This window comes from Lissotriton helveticus, chromosome 1_1, assembly GCF_964261635.1.
Source record: "Lissotriton helveticus chromosome 1_1, aLisHel1.1, whole genome shotgun sequence".
NCBI lineage: Eukaryota > Metazoa > Chordata > Amphibia > Caudata > Salamandridae > Lissotriton > Lissotriton helveticus.
Window position 1 is genome coordinate 518,462,065 of NC_136057.1, and position 18,518 is coordinate 518,480,582.

Genomic DNA, 18,518 nt, shown 5'->3' on the forward strand with positions numbered 1-18,518 from the left:
CCATGCTTTCACAGTTCTGTTGAATTTCATTATCCTCCCCTTGTATTATTTTTCAGCTGTATATAAGTGTTTTAGTACATTTTTTTCTCTTTATTTACATTTATTTTTCTTTAACGTGTTTCGTGAGTTTTGTGGAACTAAGCATTGTGTAACCTTTGTGTGTTGGAAACCTTGTGTAAAAACAGTTGTTAGAATGTACTTAGATTGTAAACGCAGTAGCTTCTTCTTTAAATGTATACACTGTATCTTGTTGGAAAAACGGGAGAAGTGTGGTGACGCATTCTACCGAATGTAGTTATGCCATGGAATGCCATGTGCCATCATGGCATTCCAAAGTTTAAAGGGTTTGTGGGGAGCACTCCGTTATAAACTGTATATTCAACCTGTACAATTGGTGCTGCAACTAATCAGGTGTGTCAAGCCTGTGACTTGAATGCTAGTTTAGGTGAGAAAAATCTCAACTAGTTGCGCACTGTTCACTGTGTGTTATCCAACACTCAAACTTATAATCAATATAAACACAAAAACAGTATGAAACTTCAGTTATTTTAATTCATAACCTGATGCTTCCATAATCATCATAATGTTATAACAAGGTACAATTATAATTCAATTGAACACATTATCTTATGATTCTCAGTTCTATACAAGAAACATTTTTTGTTCTCATGTTATCACGACGCAAAACACTTAATACTTGATTTTCATGTCATGCCCAATGCATTTCGGCACAAAGGTGTGCCTTCATCAGGGGCTAATCTGTAATGAAAGTAGAAACAATGGAACAAGTGAGTGTGTTGTATCGGTTGCATATCATGGGGGTGTGTGTATACAAATAAAGTATCATCATACCTCTAGTGGAAGTAAGTTTCTCAAGTGAACTGTAAAAAATGAAAACCAAGTGAAAACCAACTGTAAATATGAAAAAACCAAGTGAAAACCAGCGGTTAATATAAAAAAATGTGGAAATGTGGTCCATCTAAAAAAGGTAAATAAGCGGCCGCTTACCTAGGTATGTCTGAGATTTAATGCCCTGTAAATACAAGTAACAACCAGAACGTTTGTTCATGTGCATTCACATAATGCTGGTAAGATCAGTTACTCAGTAATAAAAAACGTAAAGTCCTACCTGATCTGCGTAGACTATTCCAATCTATAAAATATGATATAATTTTAGGTCTTGAAGATACTCCAAATTACCGAAATCAATCCGCCAAATCCAAAGTCACGTACCTTATGAGTGCTATTTTCTAACCTAAAACACGAAAACGAATAATTTATAAACTGTGACTGCCCCAGACCTTTAAGGCTAGTTTAATTCTGACTCACGCTCAAAAACGAGAAACCCTTTACCTGCATGAAGCGTCGCCAATACTTTAAACAGTAGATCGCAGCCACGTACTCCTGTTTACATCAGGTAATCTTGAAACAAAACGTCTCGCGCCATGACTAGGATATACCTTGTTAAGAACGTGTTACCGTCATCAACACTGAGAACGGACTGGACAGCAAAGTATTCAAATCATGAAGAGAACCTGAGTCGCCATTTTAGAGAGTGGTTGAATATTAATTTCAACATAAGATCCCCGCTGAAAAAGCGCAATGTAATGTATGATGTTGTAAACAATGTCAAAGTGTTACTTATTACTAACGCTAAGACTGCCCTCAATATTGTCCCGCAACGTTCCTAGGATATACCATGTTAGAAACGTGTTTCCGTCATCGACACTAAAAACGGACTAGACAACAAAGTGTTCCAATCATAAGAAAAACCTGAGGTGCCATTTTGAAAAAGATCGTATCATTTAATCCCTGATAAGAAAGCACAGTGTAGTGTGTATGGTTATATGCAATGGCAATATATCGCTTATTGCTGAGGCTGAAACTACACTCAGTATTGTGAAATTACACTCTAGTATATGAACGTGAGATATATGGAGGGGATGAAAATTTATATTTACATGCTCAAAATGTAATGTGACATCTCAATATTTATAATTCTTGAAGAGAATAAAAAGTGTTTACTCAACCTAAAATAAACACTACTAATGGAATAATAATAATTAAAAGTGGTTAATGAAAATGTATCTAAACAAAAATATCTTTCTGTGTTCACAGTACATATAGAAAACACACTCAAATACGCTCTTAACCCACTATATCAAGACATGCCTGAACATCTCATCTGTTATATGTACTAAAATGTGAGCATGATACATGATGACAAACGTTCAAGAAATATACATGCAAAAGGCTATGGCAAATTCAGTGATCAGTACTGTAACTCAGTACATGTGAATTCGTGCAAACATATAATCAGCCTAGTGTATGTTGACAATCATCCTAGGTATATACATGTGAGCATGTAGTCAGCTTAATGCATATTAACAATCATCCTAGGTATATGCATACAAGTACATTTGATGTATTCAATGATGAACATAAATATCTTATTGTTTTTCTGACTTATAATGATGTCACTATAGGTGATATGTATTTCAAAGGCAAACCACATGATAATTTTCAAAAATAAACTTAACATAACTCAAATAAACCTGTAGTATGGTGAATTATGAGAAATTTCAGTGAGATAAATATACATAAATATCCAATATCTAGAGCCCTACAGGTAACATGAGAGGTCATATCTATCATTTAATCCCTTAGGCTGCATTGTCTGCAGGCATTTAATCCAGTACAACTCACGTTGCAAGAGACGGAGTCTATTATCAATGCCTGATTTGATCACTACCTTCTCAATGATAAAACATCGTAATTGGGAAATCGTGTGACCGGACTCTTTCCAATGGGTAGCTAAAGGAGATGATAAGTTCCGGTTGCGTATTCTGCTCTTATGCTCATTAAGTCGAATTTTGAGCTTTCGCTCTGTTTTCCCAACATATAACTTGCCACATGGGCATTTGATGCCATAGACTACATTTTGAGTATTGCAGTCACTGCTGTGTCTCAGTTTAATTGTCTTGCCAGTGGTAGGGTGTGAAAAGGTGTTTCCAATGATTATATTATTACAGTTCACACTGTTCAAACACCGGGTTGTTCCTCTGTAATCACCATGTTGGTCTTCTTTTTCTCTGCCCTTCAAGATTTGTCTCATGTTAGGTCCTCGCCTGTATGCATGCATTGGTGGTTGGGCAAATATCCCATTAAACTCTGTTTCTGTGGAAAGTAATTCCCAACGTTGGTTAACAATACGTTTAATCTTTGGTGACACTGTAGTGAACTTGGTCACAAATACCATTCTATCCTGGTTAGTTTTTGGTCTTGGTTGCAACAATATATCTCTGTTCATTTCTACCACTCGCTCTCTGCTCCGTTGTATGATAGAATCAGGATATCCACGGTCTTGGTATCTTTGGACAAACTTCTCGATATTAGTTTCACTTGTGGTGGTTTGTGAACAAATCCTTTTAATGCGAATAAATTGAGAGAGAGGTAGATTCTCTATCAATCTACGTGGGTGGAAGCTGGCGTAATGTAACGCACTGTTTCGGTCCGTTTCCTTAGTGTACAATTCTGTGTGAACAGCAAGAGAAGGAACCCAACAACCTACCACCAGTGGCAATGTGGCTTTTTTGTCTCAAACCCAGAATCAAGGGTTACAACCCACGGATCAACGCGCAGTTTCAACATCAAGCGGAAAACCAGACGAGGAAGCAACAGGAAAATCGCTAAGGAGCGGGAGGACAGTAGTCTGATCATAAATATATCTTCAATAACTCTTACCCAACAACAAACAAGAGTCTTAAACAAGGGTTTATCCTTTGTTCCGACAGTTAGAGCAAATGAAATGGAGTTGGAAGGAGCATTCTACCGCTTTATGAGAACATTAAGACTGAAACACTTTTTTAACAATATCGTACTATCAACAGATACAATACAGTCTGAATATAGCACACGTTTCAAACCAAAGAGTACATTTCAACCACCCACTTCTCACAAAATGCTTGATACTTTTGAGACAATGGTGAAGAAAGACATACAAGCTTTGGACTACGAGTCTAGTAAACGCGGCAATCTCACAAGATCTGAAGAACGGACTCTGCATAATCTAGCTAAGAATCGTACCATTCAAATCCAACCAGCTGATAAAGGAGGAGCAATGGTGGTAATGGACAAACAATTTTACATGGCAAAAGTTGAGGAGCATGTTTCAGACACAGACACCTATCAGCTTTTGGACAGAGACCCAACTATGACACTGCAGTCAATGCTTAAAGATCTATTATTGGCCGCACGACAACAAGAATGGATAGATGAGAAGATTCAAAGCTTTCTGACGACGAACCATCCACGTTGTCCAAAACTTTACATGCTCCCTGAGGTGCACAAACACCTGACAAACCCACCTTGCAGACCTATTGTCTCGGGGTGTGGGTCTTTATTTGACCCCCTCGGTAAATTTTTGGATTTCTTTTTGCAGCAATTCGTTCAAAAATGGAGATCTTACATTCGGGACACGGGTGATTTTATAACAAAGATCTCAGAAATTGGCTGTGAAATGGACGAGAATTGGATCCTATGTACAATAGACGTAGTTTCTCTATATACCTCGATTCCACACTCAGATGGATTAGACTCAGTGGAATGGGCTCTCCTACAAATGGATGATTTACCCACAGAGAAAGTGTTCCTTTTGCAGCTACTAAAATTCTGTTTGCACAACAGTTACTTTGAATGGGATCAACGGTTCTACGCCCAAATGACTGGTACATCGATGGGCTTTGCAGGGGCTCCTGCGTATGCAAATATTTTTATGGCACAATTTGAGGCAGAACACGTGTTTGATACAGCAGCTTGGACACAAATTAAGATGTACTGTCGTTTTATAGACGATATCTTCTTAGTCTGGCGAGGCACTGAGGAATCTTTACTCGACACAATACATTACTTGAACTCGGTAAACCCTAGGATTCTATTTACCCACAAAATTGACTTTAAGACAATGGATTTCCTGGATGTGAGGATCCAAAAACACCCTACTGGGTTTCACACAGAATTGTACACTAAGGAAACGGACCGAAACAGTGCGTTACATTACGCCAGCTTCCACCCACGTAGATTGATAGAGAATCTACCTCTCTCTCAATTTATTCGCATTAAAAGGATTTGTTCACAAACCACCACAAGTGAAACTAATATCGAGAAGTTTGTCCAAAGATACCAAGACCGTGGATATCCTGATTCTATCATACAACGGAGCAGAGAGCGAGTGGTAGAAATGAACAGAGATATATTGTTGCAACCAAGACCAAAAACTAACCAGGATAGAATGGTATTTGTGACCAAGTTCACTACAGTGTCACCAAAGATTAAACGTATTGTTAACCAACGTTGGGAATTACTTTCCACAGAAACAGAGTTTAATGGGATATTTGCCCAACCACCAATGCATGCATACAGGCGAGGACCTAACATGAGACAAATCTTGAAGGGCAGAGAAAAAGAAGACCAACATGGTGATTACAGAGGAACAACCCGGTGTTTGAACTGTGTGAACTGTAATAATATAATCATTGGAAACACCTTTTCACACCCTACCACTGGCAAGACAATTAAACTGAGACACAGCAGTGACTGCAATACTCAAAATGTAGTCTATGGCATCAAATGCCCATGTGGCAAGTTATATGTTGGGAAAACAGAGCGAAAGCTCAAAATTCGACTTAATGAGCATAAGAGCGGAATACGCAACCGGAACTTATCATCTCCTTTAGCTACCCATTGGAAAGAGTCCGGTCACACGATTTCCCAATTACGATGTTTTATCATTGAGAAGGTAGTGATCAAATCAGGCATTGATAATAGACTCCGTCTCTTGCAACGTGAGTTGTACTGGATTAAATGCCTGCAGACAATGCAGCCTAAGGGATTAAATGATAGATATGACCTCTCATGTTACCTGCAGGGCTCTAGATATTGGATATTTATGTATATTTATCTCACTGAAATTTCTCATAATTCACCATACTACAGGTTTATTTGAGTTATGTTAAGTTTATTTTTGAAAATTATCATGTGGTTTGCCTTTGAAATACATATCACCTATAGTGACATCATTATAAGTCAGAAAAACAATAAGATATTTATGTTCATCATTGAATACATCAAATGTACTTGTATGCATATACCTAGGATGATTGTTAATATGCATTAAGCTGACTACATGCTCACATGTATATACCTAGGATGATTGTCAACATACACTAGGCTGATTATATGTTTGCACGAATTCACATGTACTGAGTTACAGTACTGATCACTGAATTTGCCATAGCCTTTTGCATGTATATTTCTTGAACGTTTGTCATCATGTATCATGCTCACATTTTAGTACATATAACAGATGAGATGTTCAGGCATGTCTTGATATAGTGGGTTAAGAGCGTATTTGAGTGTGTTTTCTATATGTACTGTGAACACAGAAAGATATTTTTGTTTAGATACATTTTCATTAACCACTTTTAATTATTATTATTCCATTAGTAGTGTTTATTTTAGGTTGAGTAAACACTTTTTATTCTCTTCAAGAATTATAAATATTGAGATGTCACATTACATTTTGAGCATGTAAATATAAATTTTCATCCCCTCCATATATCTCACGTTCATATACTAGAGTGTAATTTCACAATACTGAGTGTAGTTTCAGCCTCAGCAATAAGCGATATATTGCCATTGCATATAACCATACACACTACACTGTGCTTTCTTATCAGGGATTAAATGATACGATCTTTTTCAAAATGGCACCTCAGGTTTTTCTTATGATTGGAACACTTTGTTGTCTAGTCCGTTTTTAGTGTCGATGACGGAAACACGTTTCTAACATGGTATATCCTAGGAACGTTGGGGGACAATATTGAGGGCAGTCTTAGCGTTAGTAATAAGTAACACTTTCACATTGTTTACAACATCATACATTACATTGCGCTTTTTCAGCGGGGATCTTATGTTGAAATTAATATTCAACCACTCTCTAAAATGGCGACTCAGGTTCTCTTCATGATTTGAATACTTTGCTGTCCAGTCCGTTCTTAGTGTTGATGACGGTAACACGTTCTTAACAAGGTATATCCTAGTCATGGCGCGAGACGTTTTGTTTCAAGATTACCTGATGTAAACAGGAGTACGTGGCTGCGATCTACTGTTTAAAGTATTGGCGACGCTTCATGCAGGTAAAGGGTTTCTCGTTTTTGAGCGTGAGTCAGAATTAAACTAGCCTTAAAGGTCTGGGGCAGTCACAGTTTATAAATTATTCGTTTTCGTGTTTTAGGTTAGAAAATAGCACTCATAAGGTACGTGACTTTGGATTTGGCGGATTGATTTCGGTAATTTGGAGTATCTTCAAGACCTAAAATTATATCATATTTTATAGATTGGAATAGTCTACGCAGATCAGGTAGGACTTTACGTTTTTTATTACTGAGTAACTGATCTTACCAGCATTATGTGAATGCACATGAACAAACGTTCTGGTTGTTACTTGTATTTACAGGGCATTAAATCTCAGACATACCTAGGTAAGCGGCCGCTTATTTACCTTTTTTAGATGGACCACATTTCCACATTTTTTTATATTAACCGCTGGTTTTCACTTGGTTTTTTCATATTTACAGTTGGTTTTCACTTGGTTTTCATTTTTTACAGTTCACTTGAGAAACTTACTTCCACTAGAGGTATGATGATACATTATTTGTATACACACACCCCCATGATATGCAACTGATACAACACACTCACTTGTTCCATTGTTTCTACTTTCATTACAGATTAGCCCCTGATGAAGGCACACCTTTGTGCCGAAATGCATTGGGCATGATATGAAAATCAAGTATTAAGTGTTTTGCGTCGTGGTAACATGAGAACAAAAAATGTTTCTTGTATAGAACTGAGAATCATAAGATAATGTGTTCAATTGAATTATAATTGTACCTTGTTATAACATTATGATGATTATGGAAGCATCAGGTTATGAATTAAAATAACTGAAGTTTCATACTGTTTTTGTGTTTATATTGATTATAAGTTTGAGTGTTGGATAACACACAGTGAACAGTGTGCAACTAGTTGAGATCATGGCATTCCAGACATAGCATTGAGCCCTGGCCCCTGTTAATGGAGGCAGGGCGCTCCTGAAGAGCTAATAAACACTTCCAACAACCTCGGCGTGTAGGTTCGTCACTTCAGTGGGGTCTGGGCACATCCCTCAGATAGACCCCAAATGTCACTCATTTTCATGGTCATGCCTTTATGTTTACATCAGGGCGTGGCCTGTGCTGCTGGGAATATGTGGCATACGTGATTAGCCTGAACTGGTGATCTGCTAAACGCACTGCCTATGGAGCAAGTTCGTCACCTTGCCAGTATGTCACAGGGGGTGTAGGCACACTCAGACTGGCAGATGAGTGCTTAACATCCTTGCCCAGTCGGGGAAAAGCAGCGCAAAGGAGAAAACTGCATCGCCTTTACTGACCCCGCCTTACCCTGTGATGCTGCTGTGCTAGGCCAGGCCTACCAGGGGACGCTGCAGAGCCCGCGCTGCGTAGTACGGCAGCAGCGTCTGCCTCAACCACACTGCGGCCAGCAGCCCATGCCGGGAGCCACCCGATTCAATACCCTGGGATTTTATTGCTTCTCCTGCAGCCTTCAGCCCTACTTCTGACAGAAGGGAGGAGACGTCAGTATCCCGGTGGACGGCCAGGCGCGTCTAAACGGATGATTTCACAAATATGTCGCTGCTGGCGGCCGAGGGGGGCCATGGAGGAGACTCAGCAGCAATGAGGCGGGCCAGCAGCCGGGGAGAGTCCTCCGGCTTCACCGCATTCAGCTCTCATCGCCTCTTCCCCAAAACCCGCCTCACTGTCTCCGCTCCGTGCACCACATAGACACTCGGCGCTCGAGCCCCGCTACCGCCTCTTGTATGTCCCGGGCAGGATCAGGGTATGTGCATCTTGCTCTACTAACCTAGCATCCCCCCTGCCAAGCAGTGCGCCCCTCCTGCCGCCTCTGTATTGTATACACGTTACGATTGTTGTTCATTTCTAAATGTGTTGATGATGCTGGATCTGCCAATAAACATGTCGGCCTTGACAATGCAGGTGCGTTTTCAAGGCCATCACGACAATAGCCGTGGCATGGTCTCCTGTTTATTTTCTAGTCTGTGGGTCGTGTGTGCAGAGGTGTTTAGAGTCAGGGATACGTGTGCCTCCCCTGGAAGACGCCGCGCTGCTGTCTCGGATGGGCAGTTTGTGTGCCGGTGTGAGAGTGTATGGCTTGCTCGCTGCACGACTCGTTTGCCTGCTCCTCATGTATCGGTCATTCTGTGCATGCGCCCGTTGGGGCTGCATAGAGCCCCGCAGCCCCACGCCGGTCTCTGCATTGCCCTCCCCCCCCCATACATCGCGGGGCTGTCCCGGTTCATACATGACATGACTGGCCTGCTTGCTGCTCCCGTGCTCTCGAGGGCGCGCAACGACTGAGGGATGTGGGTGCCTTGCACGCTGCCTGCATTGCGTCTGTACTGTCTTTTATATTTGCCATGTGAAACCATCCAGAGGAGATCGCTTTCCCACCCCGCACCCTTGAACCGTCCAAATGCGCTTGTTTGTAGCTGCCTGGGTTGGAATCTGGGGGCGAAGCAGCCGCGAAACTATCTATGTATGTCCGAGCCTATCTGCACCAAAGAGCTCTCATGTTTCTGCTGAGACTGCAACGTCAAGAAATGGCTGGAGTTTGCTTATTGCGTTTAATGTATTCAGCCGCCCCCGTCCCACACTCATTACTGCTGCTATAGAGCGGGCTCTCTGCTACCGACTATGCAGCCTGCTTGCAACCCTTCCCACCACCGGCTTCCAGCCTTTCACCATTCGGAGTAAGGTGAAATGGGAAAGAAAGGGGGGGAACGCACCCCATTTCAATCACGCTTCACTCTATTGCTGGACAGAAAGCTCGCTTTATGCGGTTCCTCATCAGTAACTAATTAAATATGATTGCTCTCCATGCAGCCTAACATAGTCTATGAATATTTCAGCAGATCTTATACTCCCAGCGCTGTAAAACGATATCCATAATAAAAAAAAGGGCGCAGACGGGCTAGCTGCATGCGCCTCTTGGATGCTGCAAGGCTTGACGCATTCCAACAGTGCTTGATTATTTTTTTATACCTCTACCATTCCTGCCGCCGAGAACGCCAGGTAAGAAACCAGATTACTTATTTGTTTTTGTTTTCCGTAAACGTGTCTGCATGCCTTTGTATTGTTATTTTTTGGAATGCCTTGTCAGTGCATTGTTTATCAGTTTTAATTTCAAAAGCCATAATCGGTGTGTGTACAGTGTGTTGAGATTTTGTGCAGTGCTAGTACTAGTAATAGGACACTTAGATTTTTTTTTTAAAACGCACAGAGTGATTGTAGGGCAAATTGTTGATGATTCATTGTCACGCTATGTGGTTTTGTACCCCAAACTGAATGCATTTTGTTGTGTTTTTTTGTTGTGTTGGTTTTCTTGCAGTCTCCATCTACCGCACTGGCGTGAGAATACCTTCCATCTGCAAGGGAGGCAGAGAGCGCGCGAGAGGGAGGCAGTTGAAATCTGCTGAGTTGGCAAACCATCGCATCCATCCTTTTCTGTGTTTTTTTGGTTGGAGAAGCTGGGTGACAGCAGCAGAACGGCAATGGTTGAGTCAGCGATAAAAGCAGGATTGCACTAAAAGCAAGAAACAACACAAGGGGCAACTGGCCTGTGTGTCCAACACTGGGTACCCAACTGGAGCCCGAGTGTGTGTGTGTGCGTGTGTTACTGAGAGGCCAAAGGAGACACACGCACACACACACACACCCCTACACTCACACGCATTTTTGCTCAGGCAAAAGCAAGATCAAGTGCAGAGAAGGGAAGCACCCTGGAGTCAAGGTGAACATCTCCTGTTTCCATCCCCTGAGCCCCACCTGCCAGGAGGAAAATGACTGTGATCGCAGGAGAGAACATGGACGAGGCTTCAGCCTTGCCTGGACATCCCCAGGACAGCTATCAGCCTGACCACGAAGACCACGAGTGCTGTGAGCGGGTGGTTATCAATGTGGCTGGTCTCAGGTTCGAGACCCAGCTCAAGACACTGGCTCAGTTCCCCAACACCTTACTGGGAAACCCCAAAAAGCGGATGCGCTACTTTGACCCTCTGAGGAATGAGTACTTCTTCGATAGGAACCGCCCCAGTTTTGACGCCATATTGTATTACTACCAGTCTGGGGGCCGATTGAGAAGGCCTGTCAATGTGCCCCTGGACATGTTCTCAGAGGAAATAAAATTTTATGAACTAGGAGAGGAGGCCATGGAGAAGTTTAGAGAGGATGAGGGCTTTATTAAAGAAGAAGAGCGCCCCTTACCAGAAAAAGAGTACCAAAGGCAAATTTGGCTTTTGTTTGAATACCCAGAAAGCTCAGGCCCAGCCAGAATCATCGCCATTGTCTCTGTCATGGTGATCCTCATTTCTATTGTCATATTTTGCTTAGAGACACTTCCAGAGCTCAAAGCTGACAGGATATTTTCTCAGCGGAGGAGTGACAACAGCACCGTATTCTACAAGACCAACATCTTCACTGATCCATTCTTTGTGGTAGAGACCCTCTGCATCATCTGGTTTTCATTCGAGCTACTGGTTAGATTTTTTGCTTGCCCAAGTAAACCAGAATTCTTCAAGAACATCATGAATGTAATTGATATCGTGGCCATTATCCCCTACTTTATCACTTTGGGGACTGAGATGGCTGAGCAAGATGGGCCCGTGAAGGGGGAACAGGCAACATCTCTAGCCATCCTGAGGGTCATCAGACTGGTAAGAGTCTTCCGAATCTTCAAACTCTCCAGACACTCTAAGGGCCTCCAGATTTTGGGACAGACTCTCAAGGCTAGCATGAGAGAGTTAGGTCTACTCATCTTCTTTTTATTCATTGGGGTCATCTTGTTCTCCAGTGCAGTGTATTTTGCTGAAGCTGAAGAAGATATGTCTCATTTCACGAGTATCCCTGATGCTTTCTGGTGGGCGGTGGTGTCCATGACCACTGTGGGCTATGGTGACATGTACCCAGTGACAATTGGAGGCAAGATTGTGGGCTCCCTGTGTGCCATAGCTGGCGTGCTAACAATTGCCCTGCCTGTACCTGTCATCGTGTCCAACTTCAACTACTTCTACCACCGAGAAACTGAAGGGGAAGAACAGGCCCAGTTGCTCCACGTGAGCTCCCCTAATTTGGCCTCCAACAGTGACCTGAGCCGACGTAGCTCTTCCACAGTCAGCAAGTCCGATTACATGGAAATCCAAGAAGACATGAATAATAGTATAGATAATTATAGAGAGTCAAATCTCAGAACTGGCAACTGCACCGTGGCCAACCAAAATTGTGTTAACAAAAACAAGCTGCTGACAGATGTGTAGGAAATCCCTGCAGCTTTGTGACTCTAAAGTGACAATTTGTAGATGCTTTAAAAACACTTCTTTGAATGCTTTATTTACCTCGTCAATGAATTTTTGCATTGCGAATTTATGCTCAGCGATCAACAAGCTTTCAGAACCCATGAAAGATAATATTGCAATTTATTTTTTAAACTTGTTTTTTTCTACTGGTACTTGAATGAAAAACAAACTATTCCAGCAAGTACAGTTAGATAGAAAACCTGATGCTCCTAAGCAGGAATGTCCATTACACTTTTGCTCGCTGACCCTAAAATTAAAAAACAATCACTAGTGATAACAGATAATGTACAAGCATGAATATCTAGCACTTTCTATCTGCAGACTGCATCCAATGAAGGGCATCAAACTAAAATTTCAGCTAAAATGTGCACACGTTTCCTATCTTTCCTAGTCCTCTCCCTTTATCAAAGATTATGCAGTGATCTATGGCCTACAGTTCCACATAGCACCTTAAGAACAACCTAGTTGACCGGTTTTTGTTATTCAACCTTTATCAGAATTAATCTAAAATATAAAATTCTAAAAAATAAATGAATATCAGATAAGACAAAACTATCTGCAATGCTGCTAGATTTCAAGTGCAGATGATCTCAACTTTTTTTCGGGGTCCAGAGTACTGGATGCAACATATTTGCCCCTTTGTTGCAAGACAGCACAACAGTGTCATATAGCGCATGTTTTGACTTTGATACTATTTATTTTGTAATCGCATGGGAGATGTTACCTCAAATCATAGGGGATAAGCTTTCGTTTGAACTGAATCTTATGAGAGGTTACTTATTTTTCATTTGCATTCACCAAAAGTGCACTCCTTAATTTATTACATATTTTATTAGTCATTTAAAGTACTGTATTTAAGTGTGTATGTTAGTCAAATGGGAACAATAACTTTCGGAGATCACAGCATGATAAAAAATACTCAGCATTATGGCTCATTTGACTAAGGTGTAACCCGAAATAATTAATGCATGATTTCAATATTAAAACAAGTGCTTGTTGGATTAATGGACCAGAAGGAATGGGGGAGAACTGACAGACATTAGTGCTTTGATCAGAGAAAGTGTGTTAACTTCTGTCTGTCCAGGTAATGTCGGGAACGTAAATTATCCCACCCCAGAAGGGGGCAATATATGAAAAATTATTAAATCAGGTTGTAAGTAGTAACACCTAAGAAATGCTCTACATTTTAACTGAAAACCAAGGTGCAACTGCATGTCTTTTGGTGCAATCTCAGAATGTAACTTCACTTTATGTAATGTATGCATCCAAATTACCACCCATTTTCGTTGCAGTCATGGTTTGAGGTCTATTGAATTATGTACTCCCTGGCGACTCAACGCAGAAACGTAACTGATTGACTCAGATAGTTGCTAGTGCCTTTATCCTTTATCCGTTGAATCTCTGAAAGTGCCTCTGGGTTCCAAGCGGAGAACCACCAGGACCACTATTGGCATCGGGGGAGGTTGACTTCTTCCCAAAAAAAACTAAAGGAATGTACGGTCTTATCCCCCCAACCTCTCCTGCAGGCCTAGAAGGGAGGAGTTCTCACTTTAAGAGCTTCTCAAAACACCAGCTATGGATATGTGGGAGCCCTGTGGATGTATCCCCTTGGTTGCTTGAAAGCTGAGAAACCGTGTGTTTGTTCCTATATGTTGTTGCTGTGGAAGGCAGCTCTCTGATGGTTTTCATTTTTTGTGTACTGAGACGTCACCGTCTATCTGGCATTACCAGGAAAATGCTTTGCACTGAACATTGATTTATTTTTGCTTTTTAGTATGGATTTTTTTTTTATCTCTCATGAAGCTACTCGGCCTAGAGTTTTGTTACTAGTAAATAAATGCATACAAGTGCACCAATTCATTGGAAATCGGGAGCATTTGAACTCAAAGAACAAAAAGAGCTCCCTTGCCTCTTTCCCTACTTAATTATGGCCTATTTTTATTAGGCGGCACATAACTGACAAAACTTTGTTCCTTGAAAGACATGAAGACCCTTCCTGCCTACTTCTTTTTTCACGGCCTTCTCGCCGGCAAAAAAAAATTGAGTGCAGAGCTTTTTTTTCTGAAAGGGACATTAAAGTCGTGGTATCATAGAGAAATAAGGGGAAGAGGAAAGGGGGAGAGAAAGAAAGAAAGTAAGTGCGCGAGAGAAGGGGCGAGCTTCACCTCCTTCCTGTAGTCTAATCCTGTCATCCAGCTGCTGACGCACTGACGCATAATGGACCTTTGACCCGCTAGCAGCTCTTGAAGGCGAGGGCCGTCACACGAATGTCTGCGCTACAATGACTTTCAACCACAATTAGGCACTATAAATCTCTCGCGTCGGACATGGACACGCTGGAATTCCCCGTATCGCACTTAGCATGTGGCAAGCTACTGTTGACCTCTTCGATTGTACACACCCCGTTGACTGTATAGAAAGGCACTTAGGACAAAAAAGGTTATTCTCTTCATTTTACGCACAATCTTGAGAAGAAATGACAGATTTACTAGAAGGGATATTTAATTCCGTGTGGAACTTTCTGTGATACTAGGAGATCAAGAATCAGGGGCTATCACCTCATCTCCAGAATTGCAGGGCATTAAATCAACACTTTAAAACAAAAATAACATTTCATGTTTCTCTCTCTTACCAAAACAAAACCATAATCACGTATGTCCTGGTTCCTCCATATCACCTGCCCTGGAGTTATGAGACACCGTTCCCCAAGCACGGTCGGCCGAATACTGCACCTCAGTAACACAGCAATAATCCATGCTGTGCTGTGAGGCTGATGAGCTATGCAAGAGCAGCATCGGCAGGGCGAGGCTCACCCCCTTAGTTTCTAGGAGCTGGGTAACTGCACCTTAGTTTGACTACTGGGCTGACTTCTGCATGTAATAAAAAAGGAGAAGTGCTGCATGCGGTGGTTGCTTCAGCCAGGGAGCGGGGTGGTGGTCTCGCTAGGTGGGGACAGTGTGGGGAGTATGAATCATTAGTTATCCATTCATCGCTCAACAAAGTATCAGAACATACTAAAGTCTTGAGTACAGGGAAGAACTCATGTAGCATAGGCATGCATTTCTGGCAAGTATGAAAAGAAATAATGTTCTGACCCCTTGCACTATATGTGCTAAAATATCTTTGTAGACCTGAAGGTGCACTTAACAACTGCCTGTTCTTACAAATAAATGTCATTTTTTTTATTTACCTTGCGTTTGCTGCTCACCTTATTTGGGGACCTTCCTAGAATGTAGTCTTGTGCTGATGGAGATGGGGCCGCCCTTGTCTGCTGACTGCAAGATGTCTGTGCAGAAGATCCCCACCTCACTGTGAGAGGTTGGGAGAGGAGTGGATGTTGAATAGGTCATGCCTGCGCCGGAGTCTTAACTTTCAAGAGATGATGGTCTATATTGGGCTATCCCATCTCACAATGGGCAAGTTTCTGGGTTTTTGGTGACAAAATGCAAGTGCTGGAGCATTAGCATAAAATGATGGGCCTCATTCAGGATGTAAGGGGTTGCCCCTGAGTCTCACATATCTCATTAATATCCATTGGCCTATGCATGTGTATAGGGACCCCTTAAAGAGGTTGTAGGGGTTGCATTACGCCCCTGCCAATTGCATCATCGCTGGCAGTTACCTAACGTGCCACTGATGTAGGACTTCAGTCGAATGAAGTGTCTCTTGTTTATATTTGGGATAGACCCTCACCAACACCTTCTCTCGTCTGCTCCACCTCTCATGGCCTGTCCTAAATGGCCGAGCCGTTTAGGATCAGGTTCTTGAAAGAGACACAACAGCAGCCCGAGAAGGTACAGTGCACATTTGATGCTTTGTAATCTCAACCATTACTTCCTAGAATATGAAATGGTATATCCATAAATGGAGCCGATTTGCAACTCATTATTTTGCAGTTGTTCAGCTCTTAGGAGAATTTAGGTCTAGTAATCACAACCGCTAGTTAATTCCTTAGTAAAAATACAAGAGTCATATCTCTAGAATGTTTTTATTTTAATTCAGTGTGTTTTCATTGTTTGAAGGTCATTCAGTTCTCTTCCCCACAATATGAAAAGATCGACCCTTGGCTAGCTGAAGATATTTTCCGATTCGCGTGGAAATGGAAATAGCAGAGGGTTGTGTATTTATCTGTACCGTTTTCTTGACATTTTCTTTGATGCATTTGAATGGTCATGGTTGCCTTCCTGAGGAATAATATATGTCTTCCCTCATTGTACAAGAATGTAAAAGTGCCGCCCTCCATCGGCCTTTTGGCGACTTGGGTCCTTCACAAATACCGTATGCATGCATAAGGCTCCAGATTGTCATTTTTGTAATTATTGAACAGAACATGGATGCTGCGATAATTATAACAGCACATTGCAATTCGTTTCAGCCAGACAGTTGAAGGTCAGTAGTGACGTATGGGATTCGTGACTGTGACCGTTGTGTGGCGCACGGGGCTTTCCGTCATCGGCTGACCCCAGTCACGTCACTGCAACATGGAGCGCGCACTCAGGTTATGTTCATTGCCACTAGAACGCTGAGGTGGAGACCCGCCCACAGGGATTCAGCGGGGCCGGATTGGCTGCTGGCTCAGCGTTGCTGCCCCCTTCGCGCCCCTCCCCCGTGTCTCCCTTCAACCTGGATGCCGTGATGGTTTAATTGATGCATCCCTGCGGCCAAGACAGCGTGGCTTCACGGCGCTCAATCAGAGGGCCGCAGCAGGAAGCACTTTAGCGCTCGGCTCCCGGGAGAGGCAAGGGCAGCTGGGTAAGTGCTTTGTGATTGTGATGGCAGGATGATACATGAACAGCCCCGTGTTCTCGTAATGAGCTTGAGAGGCTGCGTACCATGCACAAAGTCTATGAGCGCTAACTATCAAGCCTGGTATTATGCTGTACATTATGCAGTGATGCAAGTGGTGTTTGTGTGTCTTACCTTCCTCCCTGCTGTTCATAAAGATCTGAGCATTAACTCTCAAAGGCTGCCCTTGAGTCAGACCTCAGTGGGACATTGTATGACTAGCAAAGAGTAGCTCCTCTTTCTGATGCACCCTAGGTAGTAGCCACATCAGTCACACAGGGCAGGGGGGTTGCCTGGACATCCTGTTCTTGCATTTTGTGGGTTCAGTCTTCAGTGGATGTTTACTACTTTGCATCTCAGCACTTGCAGTACAGTGTACAAGCAGCTGGGGGGGTCTTTTCTGGCTTGCAAGTTGGCTATAAACCTTGTATGTGTAGTGTTTGAAAACCATTGCAAACCTTCCTAGTTTTCTGTGATATAATTGCTGCTTTTCAGAGCATCCCTCTCTTTTGCTGCACATGGGTGTGTATGTAAGGCAGTAGCTGATTTATTACACTGCTGACTTCTCTGCTTGGAACTGGGGCTCATAGAAGATTGCCCGCCAACTAGCAGACATTGTCGGGGATCATATGTGTTAACTTTTTCATGTTCAGTACATGTTGGGAGTTTACACATAAATGTCAAAACAATAACTGGGATGGCGAGGTGTGTGAATGTTCAGATATCCTAAAGTGCTTGAGGTGTGTTTTATAATATTCATGGAGGGACTGCAGCATGTGGATAATATATGAGTAATTCTGCCGTTTTGTAATTTGGTGAATTGACTCCTAATCTTGGCTCTTGAATTTACATTGGGTCAATTTCGGCAGTTTACAGCATATCCTGGTCATGACAGCATGATCTGAGAACTTTAAAAGTTAGAAAGGAGGTTTAAAATTCAAAATCCGCAAAGCATACGTTAGATGCTGGAGCTGTCACCCACTGTTATCTTTCTTAACTACTTTTACATTTGTCACAGTGAGTTAATTAGGCAGGCACAGGACTATGTGTGAGACATAGTCCCTCTCTCAGGATGTAATGAAAATAAACTCAAAGAGCATGAGACTCAAGGTCATACTCTGTCACAAACATGGTGGAAGTGCCGCCCGCTTGCAGTGCTAGTGCATTGTAGCCAATGCCACTTATAATACAGCGGACGGGATATCCGCTAAGTTTATCAGACTATCCTGTTCACCAGTCT

General features: G+C 42.2%; 1 protein-coding gene across 2 annotated transcripts; it reads left to right on the forward strand.

The window, feature by feature from the left end:
* The first annotated feature begins 8,631 nt into the window (after positions 1-8,631).
* LOC144813017 (potassium voltage-gated channel subfamily A member 1) lies at positions 8,632-15,659 on the forward strand. 2 transcript variants are annotated; one of them, XM_078673983.1, is made up of 2 exons: positions 8,632-8,961; positions 10,531-15,659. In XM_078673983.1, exon 2 carries the CDS (start codon positions 10,982-10,984, stop codon positions 12,452-12,454), a length of 1,473 nt encoding a protein of 490 aa, XP_078530109.1. In that variant the 5' UTR covers positions 8,632-8,961; positions 10,531-10,981; the 3' UTR covers positions 12,455-15,659. The 2 variants fall into 2 exon arrangements, with proteins under 2 accessions (XP_078530109.1, XP_078530110.1); XM_078673984.1 differs by lacking the exon at positions 8,632-8,961 and adding an exon at positions 10,059-10,214.
* Positions 15,660-18,518: the final 2,859 nt, after the last annotated feature.

What these genes read in the sequence shown, in the direction of transcription:
- LOC144813017 (XM_078673983.1), top strand. Translation starts at nt 10,982, where the DNA reads ATGACTGTGATCGCAGGAGAGAACATGGACGAGGCTTCAGCCTTGCCT.